General features: G+C 36.5%; 1 protein-coding gene across 1 annotated transcript in view; it reads right to left on the reverse strand.

The window, feature by feature from the left end:
• Positions 1–13,264, reverse strand: part of FBXL7 (F-box and leucine rich repeat protein 7) — a 194,563-nt gene that overhangs the window by 142,056 nt on the left and 39,243 nt on the right. Inside the window, exon 2 of the mRNA XM_070942586.1 lies at positions 9,478–9,567. Coding sequence (XP_070798687.1) covers positions 9,478–9,567 — 90 coding nt within the window. The remainder of the gene's footprint in view (positions 1–9,477; positions 9,568–13,264) is intronic.

The raw sequence follows: 13,264 nt of genomic DNA on the forward strand, positions 1-13,264 counted from the left end.
GCCAATTTAATTGGAGACATATATCTCTCAATTCAGTAGCTGAAGAGCCAGATCACCTCATTCATATGAAAGAGTCCCTGCTTCCCTGATCAGCTGAAAGAAACAGGCAATCTGGTGCTCTCTCTATGTTTTGGAGTTCTTTGACTGTGGCCAAATTGTCTGAGGCTGATGAGAGATGGTCCAAATATCTGCAGGGCATCAGGATATCTACACCTGAGCAAAACTTTCCAGGGATTTCTGTGATACAATAGGTTGTTACAGAACATTGGCTGCCAAAGGACAGTTAAAATAATAAAAAAGGGAGGATGGAAGCAAACAGCTCCCCCCACCCCCCACCCCCATTTATGTAACTATGATGCACTCCAGCCTTCTGTGCTTCTGCTGGCCATTTCAGATTGCTCCTAAAGCATCCTGCACTTACACGTTGAGAGCCAAATATGAGTTCACACATCTCTCTAAGCCTTCATGTGGTTTGTTTTGCCTTGTCTTAACAATCTGCCACTTTTAGGTTGCAAACCATGGTTCATAATATATACAGCCCTAACCAGTTGAGGCTATAAATTTATTTATTTTTTAAAATAGTTTTTATTGAACAATTTCCAAGTTTAAAAACCACAAGTAAAAAAGAAAAAGAACAAATACAAATAAAAAACACAATTAAAATAACAATTAAAACATGTCTTCGTGTACAAGTCGAGGTGGTTCATAAATCACTTTGAGCCATATTATTGTGAATCATGTTTTATTAGGTTAACCACAACTGACACATACCGTATTATCCCACAAGCTAGAGTTTGCAAGATCTAATAGTAAGATTCACACAGTGCACTAAGAGAAGCCCATATAAAACTTTAAGTGGTTTAGCATGACTTGAAAATCTGCTATTAAGTGAAAGATAAAGCCAGATGCCTATAAATGTATACACACTTATGTATACAAAGCTTTAGAACCCCTGCATTTAAAGTATTCCAAGGTGATAGACCAGATGTTGTATGATGCTGAGATCCAAGGGTGGGATGAGAAGGTTGTTTCCCAATTCAATATAGACCAAAACAACTTCATAGGGAAGATCTGGGAACTCTCCCAGGGCATTCCTGCTCCTTATCTAAGGATGAAGATAGGGTTAACTTCTAGGCTGTCAGAGGCCATGCTGTGGCACTTTACAAAACTAGAAAGTCAGGTAGAAAGTTATCTTGCCAAACTTTATTTTCTCCATTACACACCCGAGAATCAATAAACAAACCTTTGTAACCTACATATGTATTCCCAACCACTCTATATACAGTTGTTAGAACAGAGGAAATGTTAGACAGTTTTTGAAAGGGATGCCAATAAAAATGCGACTATAGTAAAAAGCTTAAGGTTTCCCCTGTCCAATTGTGTTCAACTCTAGGAGGCGGTGCTCATCTTGTTTCTTACCCAAGGGAGGCAATGTTGTCCAAAGACATTTCAGCGGTATTGTGGCCAGCATGACTATGTGCCAATGTGCACAGAATGCTGTTACCTTCCCACCGAAGTGGTACCTATTTATCTACTTGCATTTGCCTGCTTTGAAACTGCTAGGTTGGCAGGAGCTGCGTCAAGTAACAGGAGATCACCCCGTTGCGTGGCATTCAAGTCTTGAAACTGGGCTGAAATGTTCAGCATCTTTAACTGCTGAGCGATCACACACACGCATACCCGACATCACTACTACAGTAGAGACATTCAAATTTTCATCTTGGTTGCATTACTATAAAAACATAGAAGCCTCTCCCAGTATCTGGTTAATATCACCAGTGACCCACTGAGAAAAGCTTTTAGACCAGGCTTTTGGCATACTTTGAAGGAAAATTTTGTAAGCTTCCTGTCAAATAGCATCTCTCTGGTACGAGTCAAGAGGAAAATAATTTTCACTACATCCTTCACAGTCCTGTTTAGGTTAAGATTAAGGCAAATTTATTTATAGGTGAATTCAAGGGCTCAACCCTTAAATTGTTGAATTATCTTCTTGTTGATGTGTTTCCAACTGATAGTAATCAGGCTGCCACTTTTACTTTGATGTCACTTAAGCGCAAAAAGAATTTTTAAAGTTTTTAATCATAGCCCTAATTTAACTTTGTATCCAACACTATTTTTTGTTATTCACTTAATTTTATTTACGCGCCTTTCGCCGTGCCCTCAAGACGTTACTGTTCCAACATGCTGGGCTGGCCTAAACATGAATTTTAATGGTTGTCTTAATTTTTTTTAATAATATTGGGGCCAAATTATTTAATATATTTTAAATTGTTTTTAAATTTTATGCATATGTGTGTTTTATTGCTGGCTGTGCACCACCCTGAGTCCCTCGGGAGAAGGGCGGTATAAAAATTTAAATAAAAAATAATAAATAAATAAATTATTATTCTGTTGTATTGTATATGTTATGTTACATGGTTATGACCTATGATTACAATAATAAAACTTAATCCTTGACTTACAACCATTCATTTAGTGACTATTCAAAGTTACAATGGCGCTGAAAAAAGTGATTTATGAACATTTTTCACACAACTGTTGCAGCATCCCCATGGTCATGTGATCAAAATTCAGACCCTTGGCAACTGGCTCATGTTTATGACAGTTGTAGTTTCCTGGATTCATGTGATCACCTTTTGCGACCTTCTGATCAGCACAGTCAATGGGAAAGGCAGATTCACTTAACAGTAGTGTTACTAACTTAACAACTGCCGTGAATCACTTAACAAGAGTGGGAAGACAGGTCATAAAATGGAACAAAACTCACCAACTATCTTGCTTAGCAGCAGAAATTTTGAGTTCAATTGCGGTCGTAAGTCAAAGACTACCTGTATTTACACTCAGTCCTTGATATCCTAGAATTCTGTTTCCATAGATTCATTTATAGACTTCTATAAAAGTGCAACCCATTAATCTTCAAATATAGTCTTAATCCAGCTCTACACAGTCATGTACAGTAGAGAATAATGTCTGAGAGCCTTCCTGCGCAGTGCCAACATGGGCTACACTAAGGGAAACTGTGTTCTTGTTCATGTGGTGTTTGTTAACTCTCCATGCCCATCTGATAGTAGATCATGTGTTCTTACTAGGAACAATGTTTCAATAATTGTGGTTTCCATTTCCACAGAGGTTTTCAAGAATGAAACTACCACAGATAATGAGGATTGAGTGTACTCATACAGCTAATAAATGACAATACCCTTTTTCCCACTTGAAGGAACTGTACTGTTATGGACTTCTGCTGTATGACCAAGGTATTTCTCTTTGGAAGTAATTTCTAACATTATTTGAACTGTTTAGTTATTGACAGAGACAATATTTTCTTTCATGGCTCTGTTTTGTCCAGTTGATGATGCTTCCTTGCAGATAATATTTTAGTTGTTCTTGTTTATAAGTTGCATTAATTTTGGCAGTTTTATTTCTTTTTGTTTTTATAGGATTAATTCACTTTGAAGACAAGACCATTCTTGCATATAAAGAAATAATTCAAATAAAATGTATTTTAAATACACGATTTGGCTGTAGATATTTATGAAATTCTCCAAGGGATTTGGAGTCCTGAATTACCTGATCTCACTTATTTTTACATTATTTATTAATCAAACTTATATAGTCATCCTTCTCATGATACATGGCCTGGGTGGCATAAAATAGTACATTTAATAAATTCTCATTTATATATCCTGTCAATCAGAAAATATCACATTATCTTTCCCTTTGGGAAAAAAAACCTCTTGGATAAATTTGATGACTATTGAAAGCTTAGTTTCCTTTTTCAAAGATTTATAAAATCACATGAACTTGTAATATATTGATAATTACAGGGGGGTTTCCCCCTTTTTTTCTTGTGTTGTTTTTCCTTTTTTCCTTTTTTATTTCTTGTGTTGTTATTTTCCCTTTTTTCTCCACATGTGCTGAATTGTTCATTTTTATTTTATGTTTTCTTGAAAATGAAGTAATAAAGCATAGCTATCTGACATTCTTCATGGTTTTAACAATATTTCTTTCACTAACAACCAAAAGAGAATGGGGGAAAAATAAAAAAAATTAAGATGGAGAAGGGTGTGGCTGCATTGGGATAAGAAGAACAAATACACAGTAAATTAAAGCAGAGAAGAGATAATTAGAGAGGAAAAGAGTGAAACAAAGAGAAACATTGCTGAGGGATGTAGAAAAGGGCAGAAAATCTATGGTATGAAAACAGCAGCTCCTCACCTACCCAGCAAAGACTAATTTGATTTTCAAAGGAAAGAAGAGATGCCTCCAGTTATTTGTAGTATTCCTTTGTGTTCAACAGCTCTTCTGCTCTTATTAGGGAATGTAAAACAGCTCTCCTTAAGTCATAGATAATTGTTGAGGGAGGAGGACACTCATTTTTTCTTTCAGGAAATAGAATAATTTAATAATTTGGCAACATCCTTATTCTTCCAGATTATACACACACACACACACACACACACACACACACACGTGTGTGTGTGTGTGTGTGTGTGTCTGTGTGTCTCTGTGTGTATATATACAATGTATGTATATGTATGTGTGTGTATAATTATATAATTTTATCAATACTTCTATACATTTAAACATTAAAAGATGGGCAGCTATAGAAATAAATAAGTACATACATACATATATACATACATACTCAGTGCAGGTTATCCAGTTAAGTGAATTTGAGAACAGTTTTAAATAATGGTTTATTTAATGTTGACAAGGGCATTCCCCCCCTCCCCTAAATTTACTACTTAGTGAATGTGGCATTTACATATTAGGTGCACATAGGAATTAGCCTATGGAAGGAAATACTTCAGGATTTTCACAGTAGAGTCACAGCACCTCTGTCTGAAACACTCTTGCCTTATTTGAGTAATGCTCTGACATTTTTATGGCTAAAATGTGCTTTATTGTTTAGTTGTTTGTATCTTACATATAACAAGACTTGACTAAATAATGACAAAAATAATAAATTCTCAATAACACTAGAGAGTCAAAGAAGTGGAATGAAAAAGCTATTAACTGATAAAAGAGACAGTAAATGAAATCTCAGCTTTGAAAAAGAAATAAGCATAAGAAAGTGATTCAGAATAACCCTACTTGGATATAAGAGAGAACAAACTGAAAATCTGGTAGACTTTCAAGATTCTGTTATTATGCCCTACAACAATAAAATAGAATGCCAAAAGCATTTATTGTGTCTAATTCCTGATCTGGCCTACCTTGAAGGACTAACAGTAAGAGATTATTTTGATTAAATAATTATTTACAGGTTTCATTGCAATTGGTAATATGTTAACACCAATTTGCCAAACAAGTTAACAAAATATTTCCACCAGTTTGCTTGTTAAAGAAATGAAGTCAAGAGTAAAGTTATAATGACTTGAACATTCTATTTTTGTAATTAGAAGAGAATACATTAACTCTATATTTCCTGGTGGTTCAATGTGGGAAGGAAAAAAATAGGACTGACTGTAAATAACAATTGCATATTATTGTACAATTTCTTACAGACTCTTGTCATATTGGGACCGATTCAATAGCCTGTCCACATTCCTTACCATGTCTGTCCTGTATTAACTACAGAAGGAATGCACACTGATTATTACAATGATACCATATATTATGATATCCACATAAACAATTCAGCATAACATGAATAAGGTTTTTGTCCTAAGCCAACACAGGTTATCTTAAACATTTTTAAAGAAAAAGAGTAGGAACAGAAAGCAGTTTCTAAAACTTGTTTATTATATAGCAGGATGCTTAGATTTTGGGTCCAAAATATCTAGAAACTTATCAGTCTGAACCAGGAGTGAGTAGGTAGTGATGGCAGCGGGCAGTTCGGAGAACCAGTAGCAAAAAACCCTGCCCCCATGCCCCGCTGAGCCACGCGATCATCAGAGCCTTTTTTTTCTTTTAAATGGCTCTGACCAGCCAAACTCTGACGATCCCAGCTGAGTTGCCTGCTAATTGGAAGCAAAAATCCCTCCCCCTCCCCCCCTCAGCTTGCTTACCTTAGCTGCTGGTCGCAACGCCTTGCTGTAATCCCTGCAATCCATTGCATCAGCAAGCAACTGAATCTCCCTGCCTGCAATCAAGCAGGCAGGGAGTTGTGGACTTCAACTCCCAAAGCTGGCTGAGGAATTCTAGGAGTTGAAGTCTACAAGTCTTAAAGTTGCCAAGGTTGGAGACCCCTGTTCTATTGGGTAAGTTTTTTTCCCCTTTAAAAAAATAGTTAATTGGGGTTTTTTTAGTTGTTCTTTTTTTAGACCTAGCCACTTAAAGTTTAGGAAGTTTTAAATTTAGCTGCTTTTATACAAAAATAAAAATAAATTAAAATAAAATAATATTTGTGCAGCTTTCTGAGATTTAGTGTGTTTCTGTAGTGTTTCACTCTAACTACACAAACATACAAAATCTCACAAAGCTGTATGTGGGATTTTGTGTGTGTAAAGTATGAAAGTTGGTTTTTTGGGCTTTTTGTGTCTGTGTGAGGTTCCTGATTGTTGCAGGGGCCATTTTGGGTCTAGCACAGCTGCTTTTATATTGTGTTGTGTTTTATATAGTTGTGTTGTGTTGTGTTTTGTAAGTTAAAAAAGGGTAAAGAAGTGACATTGACTTGGTCACGCCCACCTGACCAACAAGCCACGCCCTCCCAGTCACCTTACCACCAAGCCCCGTCCAGTGGTGGGTTCCTCCCGGTTCAGTCCAGTTCGGTCGAACCGGTAGCGGTGACGATATTATGTCACCGAACCGGTTCTCCCCCCCCCACCCTCCCACCCCCCCACCCCGCCACCCACATTATTCTTACCTTTTCTTTTGTCCCACCCCCAATCTATTGCTGTCTCCTGAGTCCCAGCTGATGACTAGAGGGAAAAAAACTGTTTAAACTCTTGCCGCGGTGCTTCAAAGGGCCATCCTACAGCTGATCAGTGTTAAAAGCAAACAAATGAGTTGGGTCGTAAGTGCAAGGACTGGTCGTAAGTGTGAGGACTGGTCGTAACTCTGACCAGCTAGCCACGCCCACCTAGTCACATGACCTCCAAGCCACACCCACAAAATAAGCCACGTCCACAGAACCGGTAGTAAAAAAAATTAGAACCCACCCCTGGCCCCGTCCACTAATTAAGCCACGCCCACAGAACCAGTAGCAAAAAAATTTAGATTTCACCCCTGGGCTGAACCCAATGGCAGGGTCAAATGCATCGTCAGTTTGGAGCTACTATGCTCCCACAAGAGACTTAAATCCAATCCCACATGAATTCCAACTAATGATCCAGGCAAATTGGCACTAGATAACAGTCAATGGAATTCAATTTGCCTTGACCATTAGTAGATCAGATTCTTGTGTATAGGTAGCATGGAATAAATTTGCAGTACTTTTAAACTCTATTCTGGCTTCTGGTTTCAGGTGCCTGATAATATCTTCCCCATTAATTTCAATAATTTGGATGCTAGGGAGAAAACAAGATATTGATATAATTTAAAGAGAGAGTGGGGCGGAGAGAGAGAGAGAACAAGATATTGTACGAGTTTAAAGTCCTCTCCTGACCTCTTGGAAAGCAGTTTCATATATGATACAGTAACTATTAAAGCTTCTTTTAACTACAAAAGTGTCCTTTTCATTCTTTATCTTTTTAAATATTTGGGGCACTTTTCCTATCCCAGAAAGGAAACTCTTTGCAGTAAATTTTGCTTAATGACTTTTGAGTGTTATGATTAATAGGCGAAATATAGGCAGAATAAAATTGTACTGAAAAGGGATACATTTGGGGTTCCAGAGAAAAGAAGTGGAGAAAGTTCCACAATTAGCCCCTTTTTAAAAACTCTTCAGTTTTTGAGTTTATTTTAACACATCTGGAAAAAAACAACAACTGAGGTTCCAGCTGAAACTCTCGGAGCAGACTTTTTGAGATTACTCATTGGCAAAATACATATTTTTACCTTCCAGAGAGGACATACTATTTCTCACTGTAAATCAAGTCACAAAAGAACTCCATAATTTCTCACAATGGCCTTGATCATTCAGGATGAATTACACATGTATTTTTATAAGACTTTTCAATAGAAACTTTTCACACATTCAGAAAAGTAAAGAAACAATAATGATGAGGAATCACAGAAAACTCTCTTTCCTACTGTATTAGGAAGTTCCCCACCAGGGAACTCCATAAATCTAAGGCCTACAGCTTTGAAAGTTATAGAGGAAAATATATTTCCTCTCATACTTTCTACAGTATGAAAGGAAAAAATTGAGAAAAAAGCAAATAACAATGAGAGGTGCTGCATTCATTCTCATAATGAAATAGCATGCTTTGGAAAATAATTGATTATTCTCATCTAACAACCAGAGTATGTACTTTAGTTGTACTGTTAAGTATACTCAATTGTGATCAATATGTGCAGATTAATAATAATATTATGAAGTGTTTGTACAATTTTTGTATCAGTTCTTGATATCAATATATCTGGATATATTATGCCTGAAAAACTTACACAATTGTAAGTTATCTGTTTGCATCTTTTCTTAAAGTAACTTCTTCCCATCATCTCATAACCACACTCTCTACTCCTCCACTTAAGCTTAGAGTTTTCCAAATTTCGTCCCAACTCTAACGCACTTCATCCATGTGTTTTCCAACAACCCATTATTCTAGTTTTATGTACATTAATTCACTTGGCATACACTTCTAAGAAGCAAGAAAACGTTATCTATAGATCAACTTCCAGAATAGCGCCATTTCTATCCTTAGAACTATAGTTAGCTAGGTGCCACTGAGTCTGGGTGAATCCTCATTATTTTGTCTTTTTTCTAGGAATAAATGACAGCTCTTCCAAGGGCAATCCTGAAAGAATCTTTTATTGTTTAAACGTAAGATGTAGCAAGAAAACTGTACCACACTAATACAGAGTTAAAGGGAGTCCTTGGGCTTCAACCATTTGGTCAGCGACCATTCTAATTTGCTGCAATGCTGAACAAGGGGTACTTATGGCTGGTCCTCAAAGTTCCGGGTGTAACACTTTCCCTGTGGTCACCTGATCACTATTTCCAACATTTCCTGCTGGCTTCCCAAAAGGAAAGTCAATGGAGAAGCCAGCAAGAAGTCAGAGTCACATGAGGGCCTTGCTTAGTGAATTGAACAGTCCTAGCTTAATCACAGCAACTGGGACCACCATCACTAAGCAATGCATTGCACTTTACAACTACATCACTTAGTGACAGTAATTCTGGCTCCATTTGCTGTTGCAACCTGAGGACTACCTATATTTGGGAAGTATTCCTTCAATGCTCCTATTGGAGGAGTATAAGATATTAAAACATAATACATGACGAACTAAACTTAGGAGAAGGTATGATGTTGCCTTTTGGTTCTTGTCTGATTTTGCCAGAGACAGGGATTTCTAAGAATCAATAGAAAAAGACATTAATGGTTCTAAAAATCTCCTAGGACCAAACAAAAAAGACATTCATTTGTGCACCTTCACTTGTGGCGGCATTCTTTTGAGTCTTGGTTGGAGTGTGATCTGTACTTGAACTCACGTCGGATGAGATGCTTGAGCTGCCTTTACCTGCAAAGAAAATATTGGAACATTAAAAAAAAAAACACCTTTATGATACTTTAGGTCACAAAGCTTTAATTATCACCTAATATCTGGTTTCCAAAATTAGATCATAAGGCCATTCTGGAAATCTAAAACAGAGAAGGAATAGGCTCTTAAGAGCCATAGCACAAAATTGTAATTGCTTTTATAAAACTTTATTAAAATTCCATGCATAAAATAAACATTAAAAAACACAACAGACAAAACATATATAGAAACATAAACCCACAAATATAAAAATAAAATAAAAAATTTTTCGTCCACTTCTGCACTTCATCTTCCTCATAGATCCATTAACCATATCTTATTCTTCTAGATTGTTGTAATCACTACATTTTCCACAATCTCAGCCACCTGTGTGACAAACTGATTTGCTGTGGAATTTCAAACCTAGCTTGTAGTACAATACAACATTTGAGCATACGAAATTCAAGATTTTAAAAGAGTGAGATCACAAGAATCCAGATGGAAATAGCTCATTTATTAGCTCTAAAACATCATAGTGAGTTAAAGTTTTCATTGTCTTTTCTTATTTTAAACTGAAGGCAGCTAACCTGATGGGACAGGGTGTTCACAGAATGGGTGTTATAATAAAATTCTCTGTTTTAAAAAAGCAGAACATTAAAATGTTTTCCAAGAAATAGAGCTTTTGCTCCCCCTCCAAAAAAGAGTTGCCATCCTAACAGCACTGTGCAATATGGACAAGAAGGGTATGGGGAAAAATAAGAACTATGGTTTTTTTGTGAATCTCATTTCAAGTTTGAAAAACATTTCAGTTTTATGTAGGATATGTGCTTTAAGTCAATATATTTCAATAACATCTGATACAGCTTTCAGAAGAGGAGTTTGCAAGTTTTTTATCTAACTCTTATATACAACATTTGTCTTTTTTAAAAAAAAATCTGCATTTTTCTATGACAATATATTGAAGGGTTTTTGCAAACCACAAAAAAAATCATACAGAGAGAACAGACCATTTGCAGCAGCAAGATGTCAGAACAAATCATTGTGAAAGACCGATTCTTCAGGGAAGCTGAAGATGTAAGACCTATCTCACAACTGTTTGATGAGGTCCACCTCCTCCCTTCAACCAACTACGTACGTAATCAACGGGGCTGCATGAAGATCCCAACAATGACTTCATAGTGAAGTTTATCATTTATTAATTTGATTTATTTCAAACATTTCTATACCACCCAATCCCATGATCCTGGGTGGGGTACAACAATAGAAATGATAGAAAATGGCATCAAAAGTGACTGTGTCAAATACCACTTGAAAGACCCAACAACACAATATATAACAAAACAATATACAACACTTTCTTCCAATATAACCTAGGTACCAAAAGCCTTCTAAAAAAAAAAAAAACAGCATCTTTTTAAATACTAGAAGAAAGGAGGACAGGACACCTCTGTAGATAATGTATTTCTGAGTTCAAGGATTACTTTAGAAACAGAAAAAGTATTTTCATTATCCAAGTCAGAAGGCTGTATTTGGGGAAAGAGGGTGAAGACAGAGAGAGAGAGAGATTGGCCCGTATTGGGAGGCCTGACTGCTTAACCCCCACCTTTCATTTATTATGTAATCACCTTCCATTTATTGAAGCAATTTACATAGCCATTCATCTCACCAATAACAGAGTAACAGAGCTGGAAGGGACGTTGGAGGTACAACTCCCTGCTCAAGCAGGAAATCCTATAATATTTTATCCAATCTCTTCTGGAAAATCTCCAGTGTTGGAGCACCTACAACCTCTGGATTCTGGTCAGAGTACAAATATTAAAAGAAACAAAGACAATGGCACAGTTCATAAAAAATATTTTTAAAAACCCATATTATAATACATGCCTAGAGTTCTAGTTCAAATGATTGAGACTGTAACCAAGCAACAGGGCTTGCTTAACCTCCTGCCCTATGCCTGTCTTGATCCAAGTCTTGATCACCTTACAAAAGGCCAACAAGGTCAAGGCCATTTAGACCTTGGCAGATGGAGGGGGGAGGATAATTTTCCACAGGACAGGACAGTGACTCTGCATTGATAAGTGTAAGAAATTCTGTCGGCCAATACATTTTGCAAGAAATTCAGAAAGCAGATTAATGCTATTCAGCAATGTCTGTTAAAAGCCGTGGTGATATATTTACAATGATGTCATTGCACAAATGATATGTATATGTAATGATACGATGTCTGATGCAAACACACAAATCATATCATTTGCATGATGGTGCCATTACACATCCTCATTTGCTTCCCTTGAAGTTGCCTCTGACATCAGCTACTGTATATTCCAGATCCCTTGGAAAAATGTCATCCTATTTCCTCTTGTTATTAATCCAAATCAAAGTGACATAAGTAACATGAAACTAAGATGTAAGGTAACATAATACGATCTGTCTTCACATCAGGTCTAGTTGTAAATCTTGATTCTCCAGACACATAATCCCTCAGTCAGGAGACTATTTATTTAGCAGAAATTTCTCATATTTTTTTTTTTATCATAGACAAGAATTAAGCAGACTTTAGTATACAGAAAAGTTCCCTCCCCCCTCAGACTACTATATGTTCCAGGTTTTGAATTTCATTTTTTCTTCCTGCTTTCTAAGCATCTGAGATACTTAGCCCTTCTCTTCATGCAAAGGTGATGAAGGCATCTGCTTTTTATCGATACAATTTTGCTTTTTGTTTTCTGAGACTGTTGGTTCCTGTCTTGCCAGTTTCATTCCTTACATTTAATATCCAGTTTTAGGCATCATCATCATCATCACCACCAGCAGAAGTACCACTACGCACAAGGGAAAATGTACATAACTTTTACTGTATAGCTATAATGCTAGGATACCATTTTATATGCTGCCCAGCATATGTTTCTCATGAAACCCTCTGCTGAAAAAATACTGTAAACTATACTAAGTAAAAACATCCCACCCTTACTCTATGAGAACACCTGAAAAACAGATGGAAGCATTCTCTGAAGTCAAGACAAGGAAGAACTGTCTGGTGCCAGTCTCAGATAGATCCCTGATGCCTAATTTACACCTACTTAGAAGAAGAAGCTAAAAAAAAAAGAAAAAGAGTGAGAAAGGAAGATGATTTTCCTTCTGCACTGCAGACCAAGATTTATTCTGCACAAGACTTAGAATTATATGCTCTGAAGGGTTTTCTGCAATGGAAAATATAGTGTTTTGGCAGATGTATAGGTTTCTTTACAATGGCATTTTTTTTATGTTGGAAACTCACATATCCTATTTGTGAAGCGCCATCACTAAACACAATCACAGTAGTGCAGCTTGTAAGCCTGCTGGAATAGTTAAGCCATTTTAAACTTTGGCTTTATTGGTAAAAAAAAAATGAAGACTTTTTTAATTAGTGTGCAGAATTAAATCTCAAATATTTTTAAAACAGGAAGAATGTTTGCTTTTCAATTACTTAACTGTAGATGCAACAATTACCTTCCTGCTTGCCCTAAGCTCTTCTGTTGAGCTGGATAAAGGTAGGAATAAACAGAAGTTGACTTCTGAATGAAGGAATGAATTCAGTCTAGGTCTTGTCTGGTTCTCATGATGAACTGATCTTGTTTTTTCTTGTTTATTCTATTTCAATGTTTAATTCAATGTAATTTAGTTGTTTGCACCAAGCTTAAACTAATAGATCTTGGGCTGT

The sequence above is a fragment of the Pituophis catenifer genome, unplaced genomic scaffold (assembly GCF_029215685.1).
Source record: "Pituophis catenifer annectens isolate HBS135680 unplaced genomic scaffold, rPitCat1.0.hap2 SCAF_3, whole genome shotgun sequence".
NCBI classification, from domain to species: Eukaryota; Metazoa; Chordata; class Lepidosauria; order Squamata; family Colubridae; genus Pituophis; species Pituophis catenifer.